Below are 24478 nucleotides of genomic sequence, written 5' to 3'. Positions count from 1 at the left end.
GCAAGTTAGGTTCACTCAAATGCATAGCATGGGTGCACAGTAATAGAGGTGCATGATCAGGTAGGACACAAAAGGAGTGAGGACCCTGCCCAAAGGCTTACAATCTAGAGGGAGAGGTAGGGACACGAGAGGTAGGGGACCAGAGTTCGGCTGGGTTTAGAGCAATTGTGAGGGGTGGTAGGCAAGAGTGAAAAGGTGAGTTTTGAGGGCCTTCTTGAAGGTGTTGAAGGAGGGGGCTGCCCTAATGGGTGGAGGTAGGGAGTTCCATAGTGTCGGAGCGGCTCTTGAGAAGTCTTGGAGGCGTGCATGGGACTGGGTGATGCGGGGGACGGTCAGGCGAAGTTCATTGGAGGAGCGGAGTGAGCGGCTTGGTGTGTATCTCTGAGTAAGATCAGAAATGTAGGTTGGACAGGTTTTGTGGATGGATTTGTAGGTCAGACACAATATCTTGAATCTGATTCTGGACTGGATAGGAAGCCAGTGGAGGGATTCACGGAGGGGAGTCGCCCTGGTGGAGCGATGGGAGGAGTGGATAATTCTGGCAGCCGCATTCATGATGGACTGCAGTGGGGCTATTCGGGTCTTAGGGAGTCCAGACAGAAGGGCATTGCAGTAGTCGAGGCGGGAAATTATGAGGGCATGGATGAGGAGTTTGGTGGTGGCAGGGGTCAGGAAAGGGCGAATCTTACAGATGTTACGAAGGTGGAAGTTGCAGGACTTTGTGAGGTTTTGGATGTGGGGAGTGAAGGAGAGTGCGGAGTCCAGGGTGACACCCAGACAGCGGGCTTGAGAGGTAGGGTGAATAGTAGTGTGGTTAACAGTGACCTGCACATCTGGGAGGTCCAGGGATGACCGGGGTGGGAAGATCATAAATTCCGTTTTGTCTAGATTTATTTTTAGGAACCTAGCGGACATCCAGGAGGAGATGGCAGATAGGCAGGAGGAGACCTTGTCCATGGTAGTGGTGGATATGTCAGGGGTGTGGAGATAGATTTGGGTGTCATCTGCATACAGATGATAGTTAAAACCCATGGAGGAGATAACCTTGCCAATGGAGGATGTGTATAGGGAGAACAGTAGGGGGCCAAGGACCGAGCCTTGGGGGACTCCCACTGAGAGGTGGTTGGGGGTGGACGAGGACTCATTGAAGGAGGTTGTGAAGGAGCGGTTGGAGAGGTAGGTTGAAAGCCAGGTCAGGGCGAGATCGTGAATGCCCATGGATTGGAGGGACTGGAGGAGTAGGGGATGATCTACTGTATCAAAAGCTGCTGAAAGGTCAAGGAGGAGGAGAATGGTGTATTTACCTTCAGCTTTAGCTAAGGCAAGGTCATTGACCACTTTGGTGAGAGCCGTTTCGGTTGAGTGGGCAGGCCGAAATCCAGATTGCAGTGGGTCTAGTAGTGAGTTGGCATTGAGGTACTGGGTCAGGCGTTTGTGAACCAGACGCTCAAGGAGTTTTGAGGCGAAGGGGAGGAGGGAGATCGGGCGGTAGTTGGAGGGTAGCGAGGGGTCGAGGGAGGGTTTCTTGAGCAGAGGCAGTACAGTGGCCTGCTTGAAGTCTGAGGGGAAGGTGCCTGTGGATAGGGAGAGGTTAAACATGGTAGTGAGGACTGGGGCCAGATCCGTGAAGTGAGGCTGAAGTAGATCAGAAGGGATAGGGTCAAGGGGGGAGGTAGTGGTATGGGAAGTCCATGTTAACCTTTTGCAGTCACGCACTGCCTGCAGTACAGTGGGATTCCTGCATACCATTAAACTGCATTGCCGCAGCCACACTGCGAACATTGCATAGGTGTTGCATTGCAGTGCTACGTTCCGCCTCACAAAGCAGCCTTTAGGTTGCAACACAATGCACTTGTTTTTTTTCAGCTCACTTTAGTATTGCTTTTAAGTAGACCTGAACTCATGCAGGGGAGGGACATAAGGAAAACACAGATTAATCCACCCTGTTTATGTTTAGAGTGAAGAGCCTGTCTAATAACCCCTCAGCTGCAAGTCAGCGCAATTGTAATTTGATCTCTCAGCTGTGTCAGCCTTAGCTAATTTGTAAACATAGGATGTTAACCCTTTGTCTGTTTCCATGAAAGCAGGAAGTAGACAAACTGCAGATTTATTGCAGGATTTGTATCAGCTGTAACAAAGATATGTTAATCTTTAAAGGTTATTATGCTGTTGCTTATCTTTAAGAGCAGAGTGGAAGTACTGAGTTCAGGTCCACTTTATTGGCATTAAATAACATAGCAGTCTGAGTATCGATGCAATACACTGTAAGTAAAGGTGTGCAGAGGCGGTACAAGGTCCTCCAGCACCCTAGGGTGAGACACCAAAGTGCGCCCTCCATCCCTCCCACCCCAGCATCACACACACTGATTGCTATTAGAGTAATAGGTGCCCCAGGGCCCCAACACCTTAATCTCTAGTTATCTGGCTTGCAGTCACTGCCATGTATCCCCTTTTCTTATTTCTCCTCTCTGCTTCAAACACAATAGGGAAATGATAGCTGAGTGAGTTGTGCGCCCCCTCCTATACTGCTCCCCTAGGCTGGAGCCTCTCTCGCCTCTGCCTCGGCCCTCAAGGTGTGTATTAACCAGCATCCTACCTCTTTTCTTCCACCACGGCCCCTCGGGGATAGAGAAGGAGAGATCCTTGAATTCGATGTTCACAGCGGGCCTCCGAGGAAGCGAGGAGAAGCGCTGCGCCTCCGTCAGGCTGTTGTCCACTTTTTTTAAGTGTCCATTAAGCAGGGGCGTGTCCTGGCCGCTGGCGCAGTTGGAGACCACCTCGTCCAGCGACACACAGACTGACTTTGGGTCTGGCATGGCAGCCGAGGGGAGGCTTGCATTCTGAAAAAATAATTGCATACATAAATAGAGATAAGGATGAAGCATTAAATAATAGTAATAGTGCAGATGGTAATCGGACTGCTGGGAAAACATATGAGGATTATGAGTAACGGGAAGTAAGAGGGGAGTTTTTCATAAAACAACAATGAAAACAGAAACATAGAAATGGGGACCTGTATCAAAATTCTGATGTGACCTCCAATCTTAGACCACCAGCACTTTTCACATACAGCATATAAACTACCCCACAGAGGCAAAAAGATAGCTGCCCCTCCTGCACTGTTGTTACAAAACACCAATGTACCTTCTGTAGCCTCACATAACCTGTGATGTCACTTCCTGCTTCTTCTGCACTGGGGGATTAGGGAGAAAAAAGAGTGCTTAACACAGCCTCCCTCTGCAGGCTCTCCATCCAAGAACAAGTACATGTTGCAGTCCCCCTTCCCCCGTCCTAGTGCCTAACACTAACCTCCCCTTCTTAGTGCCTATCACTAATCTCTTTTTTCTAGTACCTAACACTAACCCACCCTTCTAGTGCCAAACACTAACCCACCCTCCAAGTGCCTAACACTAACCCACACTCCTAGTCCCTAACACTAACTCACCCTCCTAGTCCCTAACACTAACCCACCCTCCTAGTGCCTAACACTAACCCACCCTCCTAGTCCCTAACACTAACCCACCCTCCTAGTGTCTAACACTAACCCACTCTCCTAGTCCCTAACACTAACCCACCCTCCTAGTGCCTAACAATACGCTACCTTCCTAGTGCCTAACACTAACCCACCCTCCTAGTGCCAAACACTAACCCACCCTCCTAGTGCCAAACACTAACCCACCCTCCTAGTGCCTAACACTAACCCACCCTCCTAGTGCCAAACACTAACCCACCCTCCTACACTAACCCACCCTCCTAGTGCCTAACAGTAACCCACCCTCCTAGTGTCTAACACTAACTCACCCTCCTAGTGCCAAACACTAACACACTAACTAACACTAACCCATGGCGCCCAAACTACTGCTATTTGTAGCCGATCATCTACACAATAGGGGAACTGTATGTGGGAGGGAGGGACTGTATAGGGGATATTAGAGAGCTGTATATGGGAGAGAGGGGGCCACTAGACACCAGGGAGCTATATAGGGGAGGGAGGGGCCAGTAGACACAAGGGAACTGTATAGGAGGAGTGAAAACCACTAGACACCAGGGAACTGCATAGGGGAGGGAGGAAGGCCATAAGAAACCAGAGAACTTTATAAGGGTGGGAGAGGAGCCACTAGACAATGAGGTTGGCCTGTGACTAGGTCCCAGTGTTCAATTTCAGCCCCCTTCATATTTGAGTTTGACACCTCTGATCTGGGTTAAAGGGAACCTGAAGCAAGTAAAAATATTTAAAACACATGACGTAGCTGCAAATGAATATTACATCTAACCTCACCGTCAGTTGCTCTCAGAAGCTCATTATTTTCTTCTTACAGTGATCCCTTCCAGTTCTGACAAGATTTTGTCAGAATTAAAATATACCAGTTGCTGTCAGTTATATATCAGCAGCTGTCAGTTACAACTGAATGTGCAAGGTAATGTCCATGTTTCCCTATGGCTCAAGTGGGCGATATTACAGTGTAACAGTGTGCTGACCAGGAAGCTGTTATGGGGTAATGGCCATTTCTAAAAGGAAGATGGAGAATTCCATTGATCACAGAGGACAAACAGGACACAGGAGAGGAGAAAGAGATTGAGGAGTAGACTACACGGGAGGTAAGTATGACCTGTGTATGGTTATTTTGACTTTTTATTTTTAAGTTCAGGTTCTCTTTAAGAATCACAGGGAGGGTGGGGCTACATACCAATATACAGCAATAGCTATCGAAGTGTTTCTGATGCTAAAACTAGGATACTTACCCTAAAAGAGGGTATCCTAAATAATTTACTGCATTCCACTATATGACACTACAGGGCCTCTTTCTAATCACCGGGCGACACTTCATGGTTCAGCTCCCCGTGACAGAATGTCTCTGCGTTGGAATACACAGAACACCGCAGCAATCTTATTATTCTGCTGTAAAGTGAACAGCGCCGAGGTCACCCAATCTGGAGGAAACGACCAGACTAAACAGTGCGAGACATTGACATCTATTGTAGCGCGGCAGCCGTGACGCCAGCTGAGGTATGAAAGGAAGCTCTGAGCGTTCCACTTCCTTTCACCGAGGCTGGTCACTGCGCACAGTGCAAGTCTTATCTGAGGGACGCACAGTGCAGGCACAGGGGGCCGCCACACAACATGCAGCTGCAGGAAACAGTGTTACAGAGAATGGCATGGCAGCGCCACATGGGACTGTTGTGACAGGAATAGGTTAAGCATGTAGGGTTGTAAGTTAATTATATTCATCACTATTATTATCAGGGGCGTAACTAGAAATCACTGGGCCCCCCTGCGAATATTTGGATGGGCCCCCCCCCCCCCCCCTCATAGGTGCCAAATAATCGTAATGGGGCAGCGTTTCACTGTAAATTAATTGTAAAGTGGGCAACATTTTACCAGACAATCGTAATGTGGGCAGAGTTCACCAGAAAATCGTAATGTGGGCCAGAAAATCGTAATGTGGGCAGCAGACACCAGAAAATCGCAATGTGGGCAGCAGTCACCAGAAAATCGTAATGTGGGCAGCAGACACCAGAAAATCGTAATGTGGGCAGCAGTCACCAGAAAATCCTAATGTGGGCAGCAGACACCAGAAAAAAAATGCCCCTGTAAAAAAACATTCCTTACCTGTCAGGAGTCTCTCCAGGCCTCTCAGCTCCCCGACGATCCTCCTGTGCACTGCAGCACATCTCCCGCGCTGACAGGCACTGTGCAGGGCTACGGCAAGATGGCTGCCGAAGCCCTGTACTGGAGACACAAATAGTCTCCAGTACAGGGCTTCGGCGGCCATCTTGCCGTAGCCCTGCTCTGCCTGCCGGAGACTATGCAGGCTGCTGGAGCGGGGCTGCGGGGAATGAACTGGCGCAGCGTCTATCAGACGCTGCGGCCAGTTGAGCACCTTGCTGGGGGGTCCATAGCAGCGCTACCCCCGCGCACAGTGAGCGGGCCCCAGAGCAGCCCCGGGCCCCCCTGCGGCTGAGGGGGTCGCATCCCCGGTAGGTACGCCGGTGATTATTATGCTTTTACACAAAAGTACTGTGCCCCTTCAAGCTTCTTCAACCTACTGGGGACCAGCTGCCTAACTTCCCTTAAGGACCAGACCATTTTACATGAGGGGGTGGGGCACATGAGGGGGGGGGGGAGTCAGGCAGCCGGATCCCCAGTACAGCTAGCTGGGCATGGTGTCCCCTGTGTAGCTAGCTTTCCCCCGTGTTGCCAGCAGCCTTTACTCACCTCCCAGGCTCCAGGGATGAGCAGCTCTAGCCCCCTCCGCTCTGGCCAGCATCTTCGCTCGTACTGCTGCTAAGTTTCGGGTCGCGGCTTGATGACATCATCAAGCCGGGACATGACACTGAAGGCAGAGCGTGCAGAGATGCCGGGCACAGTGGAGGGGAGCAGTGATCGCCAGGAGAACATTAGGAAGGTGAGTCCCCGTCTTCTTCTTCCCCTCAGACCGCCACTGCCAATAGTGATCCCCGGTGGATTGCAGTGATCATGTGATCAGAAGCCAATCACAATGGCTCCTGATCACTGAGGGGAGATGTCAGCTGTCGTATAACAGCTTAATCTCCCCCCTAGGGTTCTCACGGAATGAGCAGGCGGCGTAACTACTACGCCGCATCAGAGTTCAGCAGCCACAAGTGCGGCGTAGGATTTACTACATGCGGTCTCCACAAGGTTAAGATAATGTTGATATTGGCTTAAATTCACAAAGCATTACCACATACAGTAATGCAGAAAACAGCTGATTTTACATAACCTTTAGTGAAATGTCAATTCATAAAAGCTGTTACCGCATGGCAAGCTAATATTTCCAACCAGTGAGGTAAATAACCAACACCTCAACACATATCATTATGTCAATTCATAAAGATTAGAGCATGCGGTGAAGCCAAGTAACATGTTCGGTATTTACCTCCAGCTCTGATGTGTCGCATACCAGCTTCAGCATGTGATAACACATGACTGACAGGAGCAGAGAGCCAATAGGAAGAGCCTCCCCCTCCTGCTACTCTCTCTATTGGTTCTGTTCTCGGGAGGGACGAGTTTCTCTAACACCAGGCAGCAAGGAAAGAGCTGGCACAAAAGAGATTTCTGCTGCAGCCCTTTAGATAACCAGCCCTTTAGGTTCCTGTTTGAAGATGCCGAGGAGCTAGTGTTGAAATCATCTAAGCATGGCATGTTTTATGTTTCTTAGAAGTTCACCTAAACACAAGCTATTGAATAAAATGTTAAGAAAGGCTAATAGACAGATTAAAGTGAACCTCCGGACTAATAATTTACTCAGCAGAACTGATAAGGCTTGGTGTTTCTTTAGCAGTTTCACAGCATCAGAACTTTGTCATTCTTACCAAAGCATCATTTTTAGCTGCATTTTTAGCTAAGCTCCACTCATCAAAGAAAACTGCCCGGGCTTTTTTCTCTGATGCTGTGCAAGGCATGATGGGATTACCTATGTTGTTATTCACATTGCCTAGCAACTGGGAGGGGTGATCAGCACACAGGACAGTTGGAACTGTGTCTCATGCTCCCTGTCATCTCCTTTCAACCAAAAAGATGGCTGCCCTCTTGATATCAAACATTTGCCTGTTCTTTTAAAACAGGGTGGGTAAGAGATTACATTACCTATCTATTTTAATTAACATAACTAATGTAACTTAATGACAGTATGTTTGTTTAGGCTGGAGTTCCTCTTTAAGAAGGAGGGATCATGTAGCTCTAGGGATGCTGGGGAGGCCTCTTAATAGCGTAATAATGTCATTGCACAAGTGGGAGAACATGACAGACAGTAACCGAACAGAGACCATCTCCGCAGCTGTTCAACTGTTTACCGAACGTCTTTGTGAACTGAAACCGTGTTTTTCTATAAATTACCAAACTGTATGATTTGGCAGCACTTTCTGTGAGGTGATTTCAGCAGAAGCAGCATGTTGCCCACCCACCTTTTTCCTCATCGGTGGGCAACACACTTGAACACATAATGTAGGGCTAGAGGAGCTTTTGGGGTGTGGCGAGGGGGGGCAGGCCCAAATTCCAAACTGGGCCCTGAGGTCTGTAGGAGCTGTAAGATGGTACCCAGGCTGTGAGGGTGACCAAGGGCAGGCAAGGGAAGGGGTATGAACATTGGGGGGCCCCGCCCATCGCATACACAGCAAGAAAAAAATCATAAAAATACAGCATAATAAATATAAAAGGTGCACAGGGCAGCCTTCGGGCCTGCGCAGAGGACAGACCTGTCTCAGGGTCACGTCAGGTTGCATGAGGATGAACCTGGCTTTTGTGCAGCTTGCTATACACAGCTGTCAGGATAAGTCTGCTTTTGTTGTTCTGTCTCTGAGAGGGAATCCATTATATAGTGGCTGGCAAAAAAAAAAACTGAATCGAGAAGAGCTGCCAAATTTCCACTCCATGAACTGATCACACACTGGAAAAAAATAAAACGTTCTTCCTCGCTCTATACCAGTGATTCCAGCATCTCTTCCCACACAATGAGGGGATTATTCTGTGCACACTGCAGGCCTGAAGAGGGGGATTCTGGGTAACGGGCGGCTCTATAGGGGGTCAAGGTGGACACTGATAAAGGCTGTGGAAATGACCGTCAGGTGAGAGTTGCTGTTTTGGATGGTTGCAAAATAGAGAATAGTAAACTTGAAAGTATTATGCTGGAAGGATAGGAGTCAGTGGATATAAGAAGTATGCAGAAATGCACCATTCTACTGACAGGTTTATTTGAAATACACCTGAAGTGAAAATATTATGGAGGCTGCCATATTTACTGTATTTTTTGGACTATAAGACTCACTTTTTCTCCCCAAAAGTGCAGAAAAAAAGTAACTGCGTCTTATAACCCAAATGCAGGGAGTTCCTGACCAGAGATGTAGCGAACGGTTCCCAAACCGTTCGCCGGCGAACATCTCTGAATACATGGGGCTTTTACTACTTCCGGGTCGCTCTGACCCGGAGTAGTACGCCTGCGCTGCCCGGCGAAGCGCGTCCTAGATCGCGCTCCTGTTGCCAGGCACTCTCTGCGCATGTGCATGACGTCATGAACGATGTCACGCACATGCGCAGAGAGTGCCCGGCAACAGGAGCGCGATCTAAGACGCGCTTCGCCGGGCAGCGCAGGCGTACTACTCCGGGTCAGAGCGACCCGGAAGTAGTAAAAGCCCCAGAGATGTTCGCCGAGCGAACAGTTCACAACATCTCTATTCCTGACTTGTGAACGCCTGCCAAAACAAACCTCCAACCCGCCGCATTGTCGGTGGACTCCTTGTACTGTGTCCATGCAGAGGAGGACACAAGGGGGGTGCAAAGGGGCATAGAGGAGGACACAGGAGGACACAGGGAGACACAAGAGGGCATGAGGTAAAAAGGGGGCATAATCCACAAGATGCCCCTTCACCGTGGATGCACCAAATTTAGCATATATTTTTTCCCCTGGTTTTTGTCTTCCAAACCTAGGTGCGTCTTAAGGTCAGGAGCGTCTTATAGTCCGAAAAATATGGTACTTCCTTTTATACAATACCAGTTGTCTGGGTGTCCTCTGCTGATCCTCTGCCCATGATACTTTTAGCCATAGTCCCTGAACAAGTATGCAGATCAGGTGCTCTGACTGAAGTCTGACTGGATTAGCTGCATGCTTGTTTGATTCAGAAACTACTGCAGCCAAAGAGATCCGCAGGACTGCCAGGCAACTGGTATTGTTTAACCACTTCGCATTCCAGGGTTTTTACCCCTTAAGGGTACATTTCCATTGGTGCGGTGCGATTCCAGTGCGTAAAACGCATGTGCGATTTTGCATGCTGTTACTTTTTTCCATGCGTTTTTCTATACGATTTCGCATGCGTTTTGTGGACAAGCGTTTTTAACCATGTCAATGCTGGTGTGCTTTTTACATTGTTTTTACACAAAAATGCATCATGCGAAAACGCATAGAAAAATGCATGGCAAAAACGCATGCGTTTTTCCTATTTAATTACATTGTATGACGAATTCTGATGGCTCTGCTGTGCAGATTCTTTCTACACAGAAAAACACTAAGAAATCCTGACAAGTGGAAACACTCCCATCCACTTGTATTGGTTATGCGAATCTGCATGCAGAAAACGCATGCAGATTCGCTCTAGTGGAAACGGGCCCTAAAGGATACCCGAGGTGACATGTGACATGATGAGATAGACGTGTGTATGTACAGTGCCTAGTACACAAATAACTGCCGTGTTCCTTTTTTTCTTTCTCTGCCTGAAAAAGTTAAATATCAGGTATGTAAGTGGCTGACTCAGTCCTGACTCAGACAGGAAGGAAGAAATTCCAACTATAAAACACTTTCCTAGCAGAAATGGCTTCTGAGCACAGGAAAGAGATAAAAAGGGTCAATAGTTCATAGATTTTAGCTCTGGCATACGTCAATGAATGTGTCATTGAGCAAAAACAATAAAACAGTTAAAACTTAGAAAGTAGGTTTAAACATAAAATAAAACTGTAGAATATCTTAAAAGGTCATTTTTAGGAGAAGGAAGATAGATACAATCGTTTATTTCATTCGTTTATTTTCGCCTTGGGTGTCCTTTAAAGAGACTCTGAAGCGAGAATAAATGTCGCTTCAGAGCTCATAGTTAGCAGGGGCATGTGTGCCCCTGCTAAACGCCGCAATAGCGCCGCTAAACGGGGGTCCGCAGACACTTGGTCGCAGACTTGGTCGCCCCTGGAGGCAGGGCTAACGGCTGCAGCCCTGCCTCCAGTCGCGTCTATCAGCGGTGCATCGCTGCCTCTCCCCCGCCCCTCTCAGTGAAGGAAGACTGAGAGGGGAGAGACGGAGATACGCGCTGACAGACGCGCGTGGGGCAGGGCTGCGGCGGTTAGCCCTGCCCCAACCTGGAAGCGCTCCCCCGGATTACGGAGGGGATTCGGGGGATCAGGGACCCCCGTTAAGCCGCGGGATAGCGGCGTTTTAGCAGGGGCACACATGCCCCTGCTAACTCTGAGGTCTGAAGCGAGATTTATTCTCGCTTCAGACTCTCTTTAAAACTCCTGACAATTTTGGCATCTCAGCTGTGTCACTAATGATACAGCAATAACTTTTTATTACCTTTGTCATCAAAGTGATACATAGGGCTTGATTCACAAAGCCATGCAAACTGTTTAGCACGGGTGTGCTAAACAGTTAGCACATGAAGTGCCGTTCATGGACATTTGCGCGCACAAAGTGCCACGTTTCACGCGTTTGTGGACTTTTGCGCGCGCAATTTGCCAATTGCACGCGCAAAAGTCTACGATCGCGCAAATCGCTGCACTTTGCGCGCGCAACAGTCCGCGAACGGCACTTCACGTGCTAACTGTTTAGCACACCCGTGCTAAACAGTTTGCACGGTTTTGTGAATCAAGCCCCTACTGTTAATTGTTTTTTCAGGACAATATAGGCTTTCTTTAGGAAATATTTTTTTCCAAGTATTGTTTAATTTCACGGGTATTTTATCGAGGAAATTTAGTTGTAAACGCAAAAATTACACCTTTTTTCATGTTTACCCTTTTAATTTTTACATGACAAGTGCCACGTTTTTAAAACACCAGAAAAAATACATTATTTGGCTTGTCCCGGTTAAAAAACAATACCATATACAGTATGTTATATTTAGTCACTAGTTGGGCATGTAGTGGTGCAGATGCACTGCGTCCCCGAGCTGTCACCCTATTGATAGCATCCAATCGATATGGGCAGCATCCATTACAGGTATCCATGAATCTTAAAGCAGTAGGATCAACCATACTATGCCAGGGGAAAAAAAACACATATATAAGTAGATACATACTTTATCTACTCACATAACACATGTATTATACTGTCCACGTTTTTGATGTCAGTGAATGTTATTTAGTAAATGACGAGAATTCTGTTCCTGGTGGGGGCCATGTCTTTTGCCCACAGTTAAGACTAACTCGTGATGTCATTTCTGCCCTTTACTTTTTTTCTTGTCTCCTCCAATCGCTGAGTCGCCTCAGCCTTGTTTGTAAACACAAGTGATTAGGGGATCAGGTTTCAGATAAGCAGCTGGCAGGGAAATAAAGGAAAGAGGAGGAATACATTATAGATAAAAAGAACCACCAGCATGCAATTCTTTGGCACCGACTACTAAAGGGCCAGTGCTCCTTAAGTATGTGATAACTCCAAATCATAACAGCAGAAAACGTTTTGAAAGTTTTGAATGCAGGATTAGCATCTTTATCACTTAATACACTCAGACCAGTTGCTGTTGAAATTTGATTTTTATGGTGACGATACCGCTTAAAAGGGAACCGGAGGTGAGAGGGATATGGAGGCTGCCATATTTATTTTCTGGCAACACTGGTTGCCTGGCAGCCCTCCTGAGTCTCTAATACTTTTAGCCATAGACCCTGAACAAGCATACGGATCAGGTACTCTGACTCGACTCAGCTGACTTAGGCAACTGGCATTGTTTTCAAGGAAATAAATATGGAAGCCTCCATGTCGCTTTCACCTCGGGTTCCCTTTAAAACCTGACAGGACCGACAGATGTTGCACTAGTCCATCTCCTCATGGAGGATTCTCATGGTTTTCTTTGTTTTCAAAAGCATTTCCTGAACGGCAGGTTGACTACTAAAATAGTAAGATACCAGCCAGCCTCCCTACTCCATTCAGAAAATGCTTTTGAAAACAAAGAAAAGTCCCCCATGAGGAGATGGACAAGTTCAAAACCTGTCGGTTCTGTCAGATTTTAACTGCTTCCTTTTTTGACTTTTTTCGCTGTATACGGAGGCTGCCATATTTATTTCCTTTTAATCAATACCAGTTGCCTGGCAGCCCTGCTGGTCTATTTCTCTGCAGTAGTATCTGAATAACACCAGAAACAAGCATGCAGCTAGTCTTGTCAGATCTGACTTTAAAGTCTGAAACACCTGATCTGCTGCATGCTTGTTCAGGGGCTATGGCTAATAGTATTAGAGGCAGAGGGTCAGCAGGACAGCCAGGCAACTAGTATTGTTTAAAAGGAAATAAACATGGCAGCCTCCAAATACCTCTCTCTTCAGTTCCCCTTTAAAGAAAAAAATGTAACATTTAATTATAAAAAAAAAAAAAACTCACAGATTTTTTGGCTTGTTGAAAGTTTGACACGTCAGGCAAAGCTCCCGCGGAACGAACGCATTATGATTAATTCCACACTCGTTATTGCCGTTTGCGCGACAAAATTTGTCTGCCGTGCCAGAACCAATCAGAATCCTCCGTCCTGATAGCCGGAATCCGTGCACTCTCCAAGGCTAATTCCCAGTTAAATATATTCAATTACCCCTTTGCAAAAACATCAGACCATCAACAGAGCAATTAGCGGGCCTGTTATGTGGTTGGCCAAGTTAATACTTTATTCATGCAATTTTCCTTCGTTTACAGCCTCTATTGAGCGGAGCATCTCTTAAAACAATTGTCTTTATCGTCATCCACCAATCAGATTCCAATTATCACCCCCCTGTCAGTCTGCTAGCGTTGGACGGATCCTGATTGGTTGCTGGGAGGCAGCAGAGAGAGAGTTTTATGAAGCATCCCTTCATCCTTCTACAAGAAAGAGACAAGGCTTCTGAATCAGTCCCTGAACATACGCTCTGCTCTGTGTATCTATCAATGAAGCACCATCTGTAATTCTTCATTATTATTAATATTATTGTTATTTTATTTCTACAGCGCCAATATCTTCCGTAACGATGTACATAGGACAAAACAACTATTGGGGAACAGTAACACAAGTACACATACATACATAGTTAATGTATGGATTGAGATATCACAAAAATTGGTACACGTTCACGCGTACGTTAAAAAAGGGCGTCGGGAAAAAAGGGCGCAGGGTTTTAAACGATAAGCATGAATAGCGTTTAAAAAAAAATTGTGCTATATTTCGTTTAAAAATAATGTTTTATAAAGTTATAAATCATTAAATAATGTGTATGAAATCGGCAATTGTAAAAACGTTAATCTTCCCTGTTTAAAAAGTGAAATGTATAATAACGTTTTATAAAAGATTAATAAGAATTTTACTAAAGCTACTATACCTAACCCTACTCTCACACAGAACCCTCCCTGTACCTACCCCTAACCCCTAGACCCCCCTGGTGGTGCCTAACCCTAAGACCCCCCAGGTGGTGCCTAACCCTAAGACCCCCCTGGTGGTGCCTAACCCTAAGACCCCCCTGGTGGTGCCTAACCCTAAGACCCCCCTGGTGGTGCCTAACCCTAACCACCCCCCTGGTGGTGCCTAACCCTAACCACCCCCCTGGTGGTGCCAAACCCTAAGACCTTCCTGGTGGTGCCTAACCCTAAGACCCCCCTGGTGGTGCCTAAACCTAAGACCCCCCGATGATAAGCATTAATAACGTTTGGAAAAAAAAATATGCTGTTTTTCGTTTAAAAATAACGTTTAAAAAATTATAAATCATTAAATAATGTGTAATCATGAGAAGCAGTTATAAAACAGTAAAAGTCTCCGGGCGCCGCTTGTAAAACGTTATTTTTCTCCAGCGCCCTTTTTTCCTGTTGGGCACCCATTAAACGATATTTATTATGGGAGTGAATGGCGGCGCCCTTTTTGTCCACTTGCCTCAGGCGCCCGAATTTACTGTTTCCCACGTTCACATGGTAAATTAAAGCAAAATAAGAAGCTATAGGAGGAGGTCCCTGCCCTTTGCGAGATTACAATCTAGAGCAATGGTCCTCAATCTACGGCCCGCGGGCCGAATGCGGCCCGCCGGGGCTTTTTCACTGGCCCCCCAAACACAAAATATATAACTTATAGATGTGGCTCACTGCACCTTTAAATATCGTCCCGCATATAGAATAGCAGTGCTGGCACCACCCATCCACGTCCTATAGAAGACAGCGAGCAGTCATTCGCATAGACGTTCTTCAGGAGCGCATGACTGAATGGCTGCTGCTGGGAGGCCTTTAAGCCAGACGACTTCCAACAAGTCGTGCTATGACTCCTCTAGAGCAGTGTTTCTCAACATTTTATTGGTATGTACCCCTTTTAAAACCCTGTACTCACCAAGTACCCCCTAGCATAGTAAACATTATCACAAGTACCCCTCGACAAATGTATGTTTATCGTAGTACATGATAATTGGTTCTAAACAATTTCCAAGTGTTTACTATTGCTTTTAAATAGCTAATTTACTAATTTGGTGTTGTTTAAATAAGATTTATCATTTTCTAAAACTCTAAATTTGTTATTCTTGGTTAAGTATATCAAGCCTGAGTACCCCCTGGAACCATCAGAAGTACCCCCTGGGGTACGCGTACCACACGTTGAGAAACTAGGCTCTAGAGGAGCCTCTTGCATGGCTATGCGTGTCACTTCCTCTTCCTGCTACATTCAGTGATGCACTTCTCTGACAGAGAAGACAGGGGTGACCAGGAAGTTATAACACAGCCAAGATGGCAGCCGTGTTTTTTAAATTGAAATCGAACGAAAACTATTTGGTGTAGAACGGCGATTCATAAAATGAAAGAGGAGAGCACAAGCTACAGAAAGGTATGCATCTTTAAGCACTTTGCAGTACTGGTCAGAGTCTTAAAGGCATGCCCATGAGAGGTGCTCGGAGTCCCTTTAACCTCTTAAGGACCATGGGCTTAAACCGACCTAAAGATCAGGCCATTTTTCAAAAAAAGGGCCACTGCAGCTTTAAGGCCTTGCTGCAGGGCCGTCCAACTGAGCACACAAGAGATTCCTCCCCCTTTTCTCCCCACCAACAGAGCTCTCTGTTGGTGGGGTCTGATCACTCCCCAGATGTTTTTGTTTTTTTTTATAAATATTTGTTTGTTTTATTTGTTCATATTTTTAATTATTTTTTTTCGCCGAAAGGCGATTTCTGATTTCCGATTAACGCTGCTGAAAGCCAATTTCCGATCGGAAAAATGGAAATCGCCATCCAGTCAGACATTTCCAACCATCCCTACTCCAGAGATAAGCAGAGGATTATATTTTGACAAACATGGGGAACAGGCTCTGAAGGATTTCATGTTTGTCCGCTATAAGGGCTGACATACACTAATTGATTACAACGATCAATTGTTTACTCCTATAGAAAGCAGCTGATAACGTATAACTTTCAAATATTATTGGCAGCCAAACTGATTAAAAACGCGATCACGCTGCAACGGAAAGTCTTGAGTGATCATCGCCAGATTGATGGCTCTGTGCTACATCAAACCAAGGTTTTAAAGGGAACCCACGGGGAGAGTGATATGGAGGCTGCCATATTTATTTCCTTTTAACAGGACAACTATCACAAAAATTTTATATTTTAAAGTACATGTAAACATATACAAATAAGAAGTACATTTCTCCCATAGTAAAATGTGCTATAAATGAGTTTTCTCCTATGTTGCTGTCACTTACAGTAGGTAGTAGAAATCTGACAGAACCAACAGATTTTGGACCATCTCCTCATGGGGGATTCTCAGCATGGCCTTTATTCTTTATAAAGACACTCCCTGAAAAGGATTTGAACAAATATGCTAGCCAGCCTCCCTGCTCGCTGCACACTTTGTTGCCAGTTGGACGGAGCAACTGCCATTCACTAAGTGCTTTTGAAAATAAAGAAAACCTTGAAAATCCCCCATCAGGAGATGAGCTGATCCAAAACCAGTTCTGTCAGATTTCTACTAACTACTGTAAGTCAAAGCAACATATGAGAAAAGTAATTTATGTCTCATTTTACTCTGGGAGAAATGTTCTTCTCAGTTGTATATGTTTACATGTACTTTAAATTTTACGATTTTCGCAAAAGTGGTCCTTTAAATAATACTAATTGCCTGGCAGCCCTGCTGATCTGACAATTATAAACAAACAAAATGGCCACCAAAACAGGAAGTAGGTTGATGTACAGTATGTCCACACATAGAAAATACATCAATACACAAGCAGGCTGTATACAGCTTTCCTTTTGAATCTCAAAAGATCATTTGTGTGTTTACCTTCCTCCCCCTGCAGCTCTCATCCACTGAATACTAGTGACAGGCTGTGAGGCTGATCGTTTTTTCCTGTCTGTAATTCCTCAGTATGTGTCAGCCAGCTCCTTTCACAGCCTAACAGAGGAGGATTTTTATCCAGCTCTCTTCTATCACTGATAAGATAGCAGAGACGCTGCTGGCTTATGTGAATAACACACACATTGGAGTGTGCATAGAGGGGCCTGGAAAGGGGTGTGCATAAACAGACCAGCACGGAAGGGCTCTTTCACATCAGAGCTTGCGTTGGAGAACGCTCAAAGCATACGTTTTGTTGTATGCGTTTTAATGCGTTTTGATATGCGTTGCACTGCAGTGAGTGTGCGTTTTTAATCCGTTTTCAATGCGTTACAGCACATAGAAATATGCAGGTAATTTTTTTTCTTTTAGTTTTCAACTTTCTACATTGTTCCTCTGTTGCATTCTGGGACTGATTGCCTGCGTTAATGGATTAAAAACGCGCATAGTGTGCGTTTTACATTGACTAACATTGTAACGCATAAAGCTAGTGTCGGCCGAAAAACTGCGCCTGGGTGCAGTGTAACGCAACGCACAAAAAGGCTGCGTTATATGTGAAAGCTAAAATGAAAGTCTATGGACTTTCATTTCACCTTGGGTAACGCAAATTTTACCCTTTGCGTTGAAACGCAGAAAATCTGCCCTAATGTGAAAGAGCCCGAAGAGTTGGCAGCCTTCCAGACACAGGGCGAAGTCTGACAGGGGAAAGATACATTGATTTATTACAGAGACGGTGATAGTAGAAAGTGCTGCAGTAAGCCAGAGCACATTAGAACAGGTTTAGGAACTTGTAGGATGGTAGAAAAAAACGTTGTAATTTTTGTTACAGAGTCTCTTTAAAAGGAAATAAATATGGCAGCCTCCATATCACTCTCACTTCAGTTGTCCTTTAAACCAATCAGCAAGGAGGAGGGGTAGCACAGATGGCAAAATACTGCCTCAGGAAGTGTATACAGTAGAAAGAGACAACTAAGCTGATGTCAACAATATATAATGAAGGATAACTGGCGCATAATCAAATAATTGCCACAACTAGAATTGCTGCCCAAAGATCTAATGTCACAACAGGCGAGAAGACAGGCTTCATATATACTAATGTGCAGACAGCAAACAAATAAACATTCCATAATACACCATTTATAAATAATTGATATGTATGCAAGTGAAAGTACAGTATTATGCATTTAACAATAATGTGAATAAAATACAGGGGAACGAGGAAGGAAAGGGGAAAATACCCGCCGTCTGTGTCACAAATCAATAAGCAACGTACAGTTAATGCACCCAACATGAAAGGAGAAAGGATAAACTGTATAAGGATCTGCAGATTAAAAAATCCCCTAAAGTTCAGGCAGCTGGTTCCCCCCAAAAATTGTCCTTATATTATGGAATTGACATAAGACTATGACTATGGTAGGATTAGCTATTGAGCTCCTCTGAGGACAGTCAGTGACATGACTATGTACTCTGACAAGTGCTGCAGAAGATGTCAGTGCTATATAAATACATAATAATAATATGGTAGGACATTAGACTATGACTATGGTGGGATAAGTGTGTGAGCTCCTCTGAGGACAGTGACATGACTGTGTACTCTGTAAAGTGCTGCAGAAGATGTCAGTGCTTTATAAATACATAATAATAATAATATGGTAGGCCATTAGACTATGACTATGGTGGGGATTCGATTGTGAGCTCCTCTGAGGACAGTCAGTGACATGACTATGTACTCTGTAATGTGCTGAAGAAGATGGCAGTGCTATAGAAATACATAATAATAATATGGTAGGACATTAGACTAGGACTATGGTAGGATTAGAGTGTGAGCTCCTCTGAGGACAGTCAGTGACATGACTATGTACTCTGTAAAGTGCTGCAGAAGATGTCAATGCTATATAAATACATAATAATAATATGGTAGGACATTAGACTATGACGATGGTAGGATTAGACTGTGAGCTCCTCTGAGGACTGTCAGTGACATGACTATGTACTCTCACAATGCTGTGTAATGTGTGTGCATACCTCCCACTCCTGTGTAAAAATCTGTAGTTGATTGTTCACTGCACAGTGGTAATCCACCATAGTCTTGTATTGTTAACTGTTGTATTGTTTACTGTGTATTGTTATACCCTGAATGCTGTTTCTATGGCCACATCTGGGTAATACAGATAACATGCAGGTAAGCAGTATAACATATACCATATACACTATAGATAAATGGATAGATAATAGATAGATAGATAGATAGATAGATAGATAGATAGATAGATAGATAGATAGATAGATAGATAGATAGATGGGTAGATAGGTCGGTAGATGGATAGATAGGTAGGTAGATGGGTAAAGAGAGAGAGAGAGAGAGAGAGAGAGAGATATGTCGGTAGTTAGGTGGATGGATGGATGGATAGATATTAGATAGATAGATAGATAGATAGATAGATATTAGAGACGGACAGATGATAGATAGATAAATGTGTATTATTATTATATTTTTTATTAGTTTACATATCACTGACAGCACTTTAGAGCAGGGGTAAATCATATCACTATCTGTCGCCATGTATGTGTTTTTAGGTTGTTGGTGGCAACCATAGTGCCTGGAGGAAACCCACACGAACAGGGGAAGAACATACAAGCTCTACGCATATAGTGTACTGGCAATATGTTTGACCTGACATCCCAGCACTGCAACCAGCAAAATATACACAGCAGCAGCAAGAAACAAAAAGTGATGGAGCCTTGCCCATATGAGCTTACAATCTAAGGAGATAGGGTGAAGACACACGAGATTATGGAGGTCACCGATGGATGGAATGCCTGCTGCATCGTTACTTTTGTTTTCTGCACTTACAGTAATACCGAAATGAACACCTTCTGCTCTTGTGCAATATCTACTCTCCCTGCAAAAACCACTTCCCAGCAGCACCTGCCAAGACCTTAATGTCCTGAACTGTTCAGTGAGCCTCTGTAAGCCCCTGGCTGGCATTGCGTGTCAGGGTCACACCTATTGCAATCTCCCATGTCAGCACTTGCAGCAATAACCCCCCCCCCCCCCCTCTCCCCGGGTCTTCTCCTGCATAGATCTTATATAATGAGCTTGGACAACTTGCTGGTGTTTTCCTGCAAGGCTGAAGTCAGCAGAGGATGCATTGAGCGCGCACTGCGCATGCGCGGAGAATCCTGTAATCCTGCGTTCACAGAGGTAACTAGCGGTCACTGGCTGAGGTTCTACCCCGAAAAGCAGGTGCGGGGAACCAGGAGGAGGAGGGCACGGGGAGCAGGCAGAGATTTCATATTATATTCCCAATTATTAAGTCTCCGATACATTGCATTACACAACCTAGTCAGCAACACATAGAAATAATAATAGCCAACAAATGATGTCATAGATTCAAACAAGATTATTGCAGACGAGCAGTGGTCTGTCAATCATGTCAGTCGACGATTGTAATCTCTTTTGAATACCCCCCCCCCCCCCCTTGCATCCTTGGGGAGTTAATGAGACAATCACGTTGATAAACAACAATCCTTCTATGAATGATCCCATAACAGACTAATGAGGAGTGATTCACTTTCTAAATATCACAGCGATGACACTTCTAGCCAAATCATCCCTTTAAATACTGACAGATTTAAGTTAGGCAGGTTCTGGGGCTGCTTACACATACTCAGTGCCTAAACTTCACCTAACTAGCCCCAAGACCTGTATAATTCATAGGTGCCAGTAATCACAGGGATGCGATGACAACACGGTTTTCTGTACAGCGCTAATCAGTCCTCCTGACAAGTAATAGCATCCATTGCTCCAGCTTTAGCAATGGCCGCAGGGAACTACATCTTAAGAACTACAAGTCCAAGCGGCATTGCCCCCCCCCCCACATGCAGCTGAACAGCTATATGGACTACTTTCCTTATGAGCTGCTGGGGTACTACAAGTCCCAGAACAAACAGAAAGACTAGAGACCGACAAAGCTATCACCCATAGCAATTAATTTAACAAAGGAATCTGCTGCAGGATAACTTCCAGGACCGCAGAGGGGCTAAAAACAAGCAAAACTATCACCTGCAGCGATCAATCTACGGTGAGGGTCTAAAAATGATGCAGTTGCAAAACTGCAAACGAAATCCCTCTATAAGAAAGCCTCAGTGATAATTGTGGGCAACTGCTTCCTTCTGAACTCAAAACAACTGAACCCAACACAAGAATGACTCCCCAGTATCCTAAAATTCCCCAATCAGGGCTCAATTCCCAAAGAATATCAGATACCTGAGACTATCGCCCGTTCATATCAGTAATGTCCTATTCTCATACTGTCAGCGCTGATGAAGGATGCACAGCTGTTTGTGGAGTTAGGAGAAGCAGTTAGGAATATGGAGGCATTTCAGAGGTTTTTCTCCAAATGACACATACAAAGCCACTCAATGAGAAAAATGCTGCTATCATTTCATATAACCCATACATCCCTTCTTTCTTTGTGAATGGAGACATGCGATGACTTAGTTCAATAACAACATATACCAGCTGCAAATAGTCAGATGCCATCGCCTATAAACAGCCCAGATCCTGCCTAGGCAAAGTCTCTGCTAAACCCAATGGAGATCCAGTAACAGCAGCGCATAGATAGCTCAGCCAGGCTTCCCTCCAGAACACTCACATCGGACACAAGAAGAATACAATGTAACAACTCGCAACGTTCCATCCGCTTCCATTCCACTGCAGTCAGGTCTTGTTAGACATGGGGCATCGGGGGTTAGAGGGGGCATTGCCACCTCTGCTTTATACTGGAACTGGGTTATATGACCTTGGATCGGGGCCAGCCAGCCCGGGAAGCTAACAGGAAAGCAGAGCTGCCTGTCTGGATGAGGCACAGCTATAGAAAAGTCACCATGCAAAATAATGTACAGTAATAATGATGAAGGACACTCACCATACTGGATCCCACACTGAAGGCTGCGGTCAGGCAGGCCATCCCCTGCCCGGCCAGGCTGTATGCGCTGTCTAGGCTGCCTAGTGCTGAAACGCTCCCGCTGCGATACCTCCGCTCAGCTCTGATACTCTCCATCCACTCTGCATACAGTCTCCCAGCTCCAGCAGCCCGTCACTCGCCACCGGATTGGCTGCAGGGCAGGCAGTGGGCGGGGCTTGCGGGATGCAGGTAAACGTGCTCTTGTTTTGCTGCTTCTATCTCAGTCTCCTTCATGTGTCATCATCATCATTATCTCTCACTATGGACTCGCTCAGCTGGTCACCTGTGAGGGTGGCTGAGCCCTGGGGGCTGCTGGCCTGGGTATGGGGGCTGCGAGGGTCCGGTGACAACGTGGATTTTTTTTATATATATACTTATTTATTTCCGTTCCTATTTCGATGTGTTTAGTAAAAGAGTTAATACAAACAGATGTTAATTGAAAAAGCTATGAGGGCTCGTTTCCACTATCGCGAATCTGCATGCGTCCAACGCATGCAGATCCGCACATGTAATACAAGTGATCGGGCCTGTTTCCACTGTAGCGTTGTTGAGGTGCGTTTTTTTCAGCGTGAAAAAAACGCACAAAAGAGCCAACGATTTCGCCTGCGTCGGGAATCCGTGCGAATCGCCGCTAATGTATTTAATAGTAAAAACGCATGCATTTGTTACATGCGTTTTTACCCGCGATTTCGCGTGCGATTTCGCACCTTTTTCAATTTTATTTAGCCCTGGCAGTGTCATGGTTAATTTCGCATGGCACCCTGCCATGCGAAATCGCAGGCGAAATCGCGGGTAAAAACGCATGTGGAAACGCATCCGCATGCGTTTTTACAAGCGTCGGAATGCGGCCGAAATCGCAACAGTGGGAACGAGCCCTAAGTAGGTACAATATGTTCGTTCATCATACAACAAAAGTATCATCATGAATTTTCTGATCACCAGCCATCAGCAAAGAGCTGCTGCTAATGTATCCCTATGGGCCCTCTTCCACTAGCAATCGCTAGCGTTCTCACTAAACGCTAGCGATAGCGATTCCGCCAAAGGAAAAAAATTCCCGCGATTTCCCAACGTTTGCGATCGCGATTTTGCTATGCAATGCCTTCATAGCAAAATCGTGGCAAAAATCGTTCCGCGACGCGATCGTGATTAAGTAAAAAATGAATCGCGGTAGTGGAAATTAGCTACCGCGATTCCTATGTTAAAAAGCAAACCGTAGCGATTTTACAATCACTAGCGGTTTGCGGTTTTGCGATTAAGCAATTGCAAACGCTGTGGCGAAACAGGGCCCTAAATGGGATCATTCTCACGGAAGCATTTGCGATTTGTATAAATCGGAAACGCGCTGCATGCAGTGCTTTTGAGGCGATTGGGTTGTGATTCTTGTTCTGTGGAACGGGTATCAAAACGCAAATCGCGGCAAAATCACAATTTGCGTTTTCAGTGTGAACCATCTCTGCCTCTACAGATGTTTGTTTATTTATTTTTTTCGGGTGTTTTGCAGGAGTGATTTTTCCGCGAATTTCACGCGGAAAAAAATCACTGAACACTGCAGCGATTTTGCTGCGATCGTGTTTAGCGCTTCTATAGCACTGAAACCCGATCGCCGGGAAATCGCCTGAAAATGGTGCAGGCGTCGCGTTTGCATGTATTGTTTTTGCCATTTTTGGGCAATTTGCGGCGATTAGCGCAAATTGGTGCAGGCGATTAGCGCAAAATGGTGCAGGCGTTTTGCGTTTTTGCTTTTGCGTTTTTGCCCGTTTTTGGGTGATTTGCGGCAATTAGCACAAATTGGACATAAATTACTTTTCTCCTATGTTGCTGCCACTTACAGTTGTAATATTAATCTGACAGAACCGACAGGTTTTGGCCTAGCCCATCTCCTCAAGGGGGAATTCTCAAGGTTTTAGTTATTTTCAAAAGCACTTCGTGAATGGCAGTTGCTCAGTCCAACTGCCAAAACAGTGTGCAGTAAGCAGGGAGGCTGGCGTACGTACAAAAAGGGCGCCTGGACAAAAAGGGCGCGGGGTGTAAACTCTAAATAATAATTAATCATTAATAGGGTTATAAATATAGTGTGCTATATTTCGTTTACAAATAATGTTTAACAAAATTATAAATCATTAAATAATGTCTATGAAATCGGAAATTGTGAAAACGTTAATCTTCCCTGTTTCAAAAGTTAAACTTATAATTACGTTTATAAAAAAACCAATAATATATGTTTAATTGTTATAATTGTATATTATTGTGAATAACCGTCATTTATGGTTTGTTCTTATAATAAAATCTGAAAATATTGTTTATAAAGATGATATAAATATAACTACGTTCGTAATAAGTGTTGTAATACATTAGTAATTATTACTAAAATTTTACTAAAACTATACCTAAGCCTACTCTTACACAGAACCCTACCTGTACCTATCCCTAACCCCTAGACTCCCCTGTTGGTGCCTAAACCTAAGACCCCCCTGTTGGTGCCTAAACCTAAGA

General features: G+C 45.2%; 1 protein-coding gene across 2 annotated transcripts in view; it reads right to left on the bottom strand.

Annotated features, from left to right (window-relative positions):
• ABCG1 (ATP binding cassette subfamily G member 1) overlaps positions 1–22312 on the bottom strand; it is a 111718-nt gene extending 89406 nt beyond the window's left edge. Inside the window, exons 1-2 of one of the 2 annotated variants that reach the window (XM_068270721.1) lie at positions 21947–22312; positions 2597–2840 (exon numbers count right to left, since the gene is read on the bottom strand). In XM_068270721.1, coding sequence (XP_068126822.1) covers positions 2597–2840; positions 21947–22081 — 379 coding nt within the window. In that variant the 5' untranslated portion in view covers positions 22082–22312. Of the gene's footprint in view, positions 1–2596; positions 2841–16386; positions 16475–21946 lie in introns of those variants that run through there. The other variant, XM_068270722.1, reaches the window with a different exon arrangement.
• Between the last annotated feature and the right edge of the window lie 2166 nt (positions 22313–24478).

The sequence above is a fragment of the Hyperolius riggenbachi genome, chromosome 2 (genome assembly GCF_040937935.1).
Source record: "Hyperolius riggenbachi isolate aHypRig1 chromosome 2, aHypRig1.pri, whole genome shotgun sequence".
NCBI lineage: Eukaryota > Metazoa > Chordata > Amphibia > Anura > Hyperoliidae > Hyperolius > Hyperolius riggenbachi.
The sequence above is the reverse complement of the archived record's forward strand: the minus strand, read 5'-3'. Positions and strand labels throughout refer to the sequence as shown.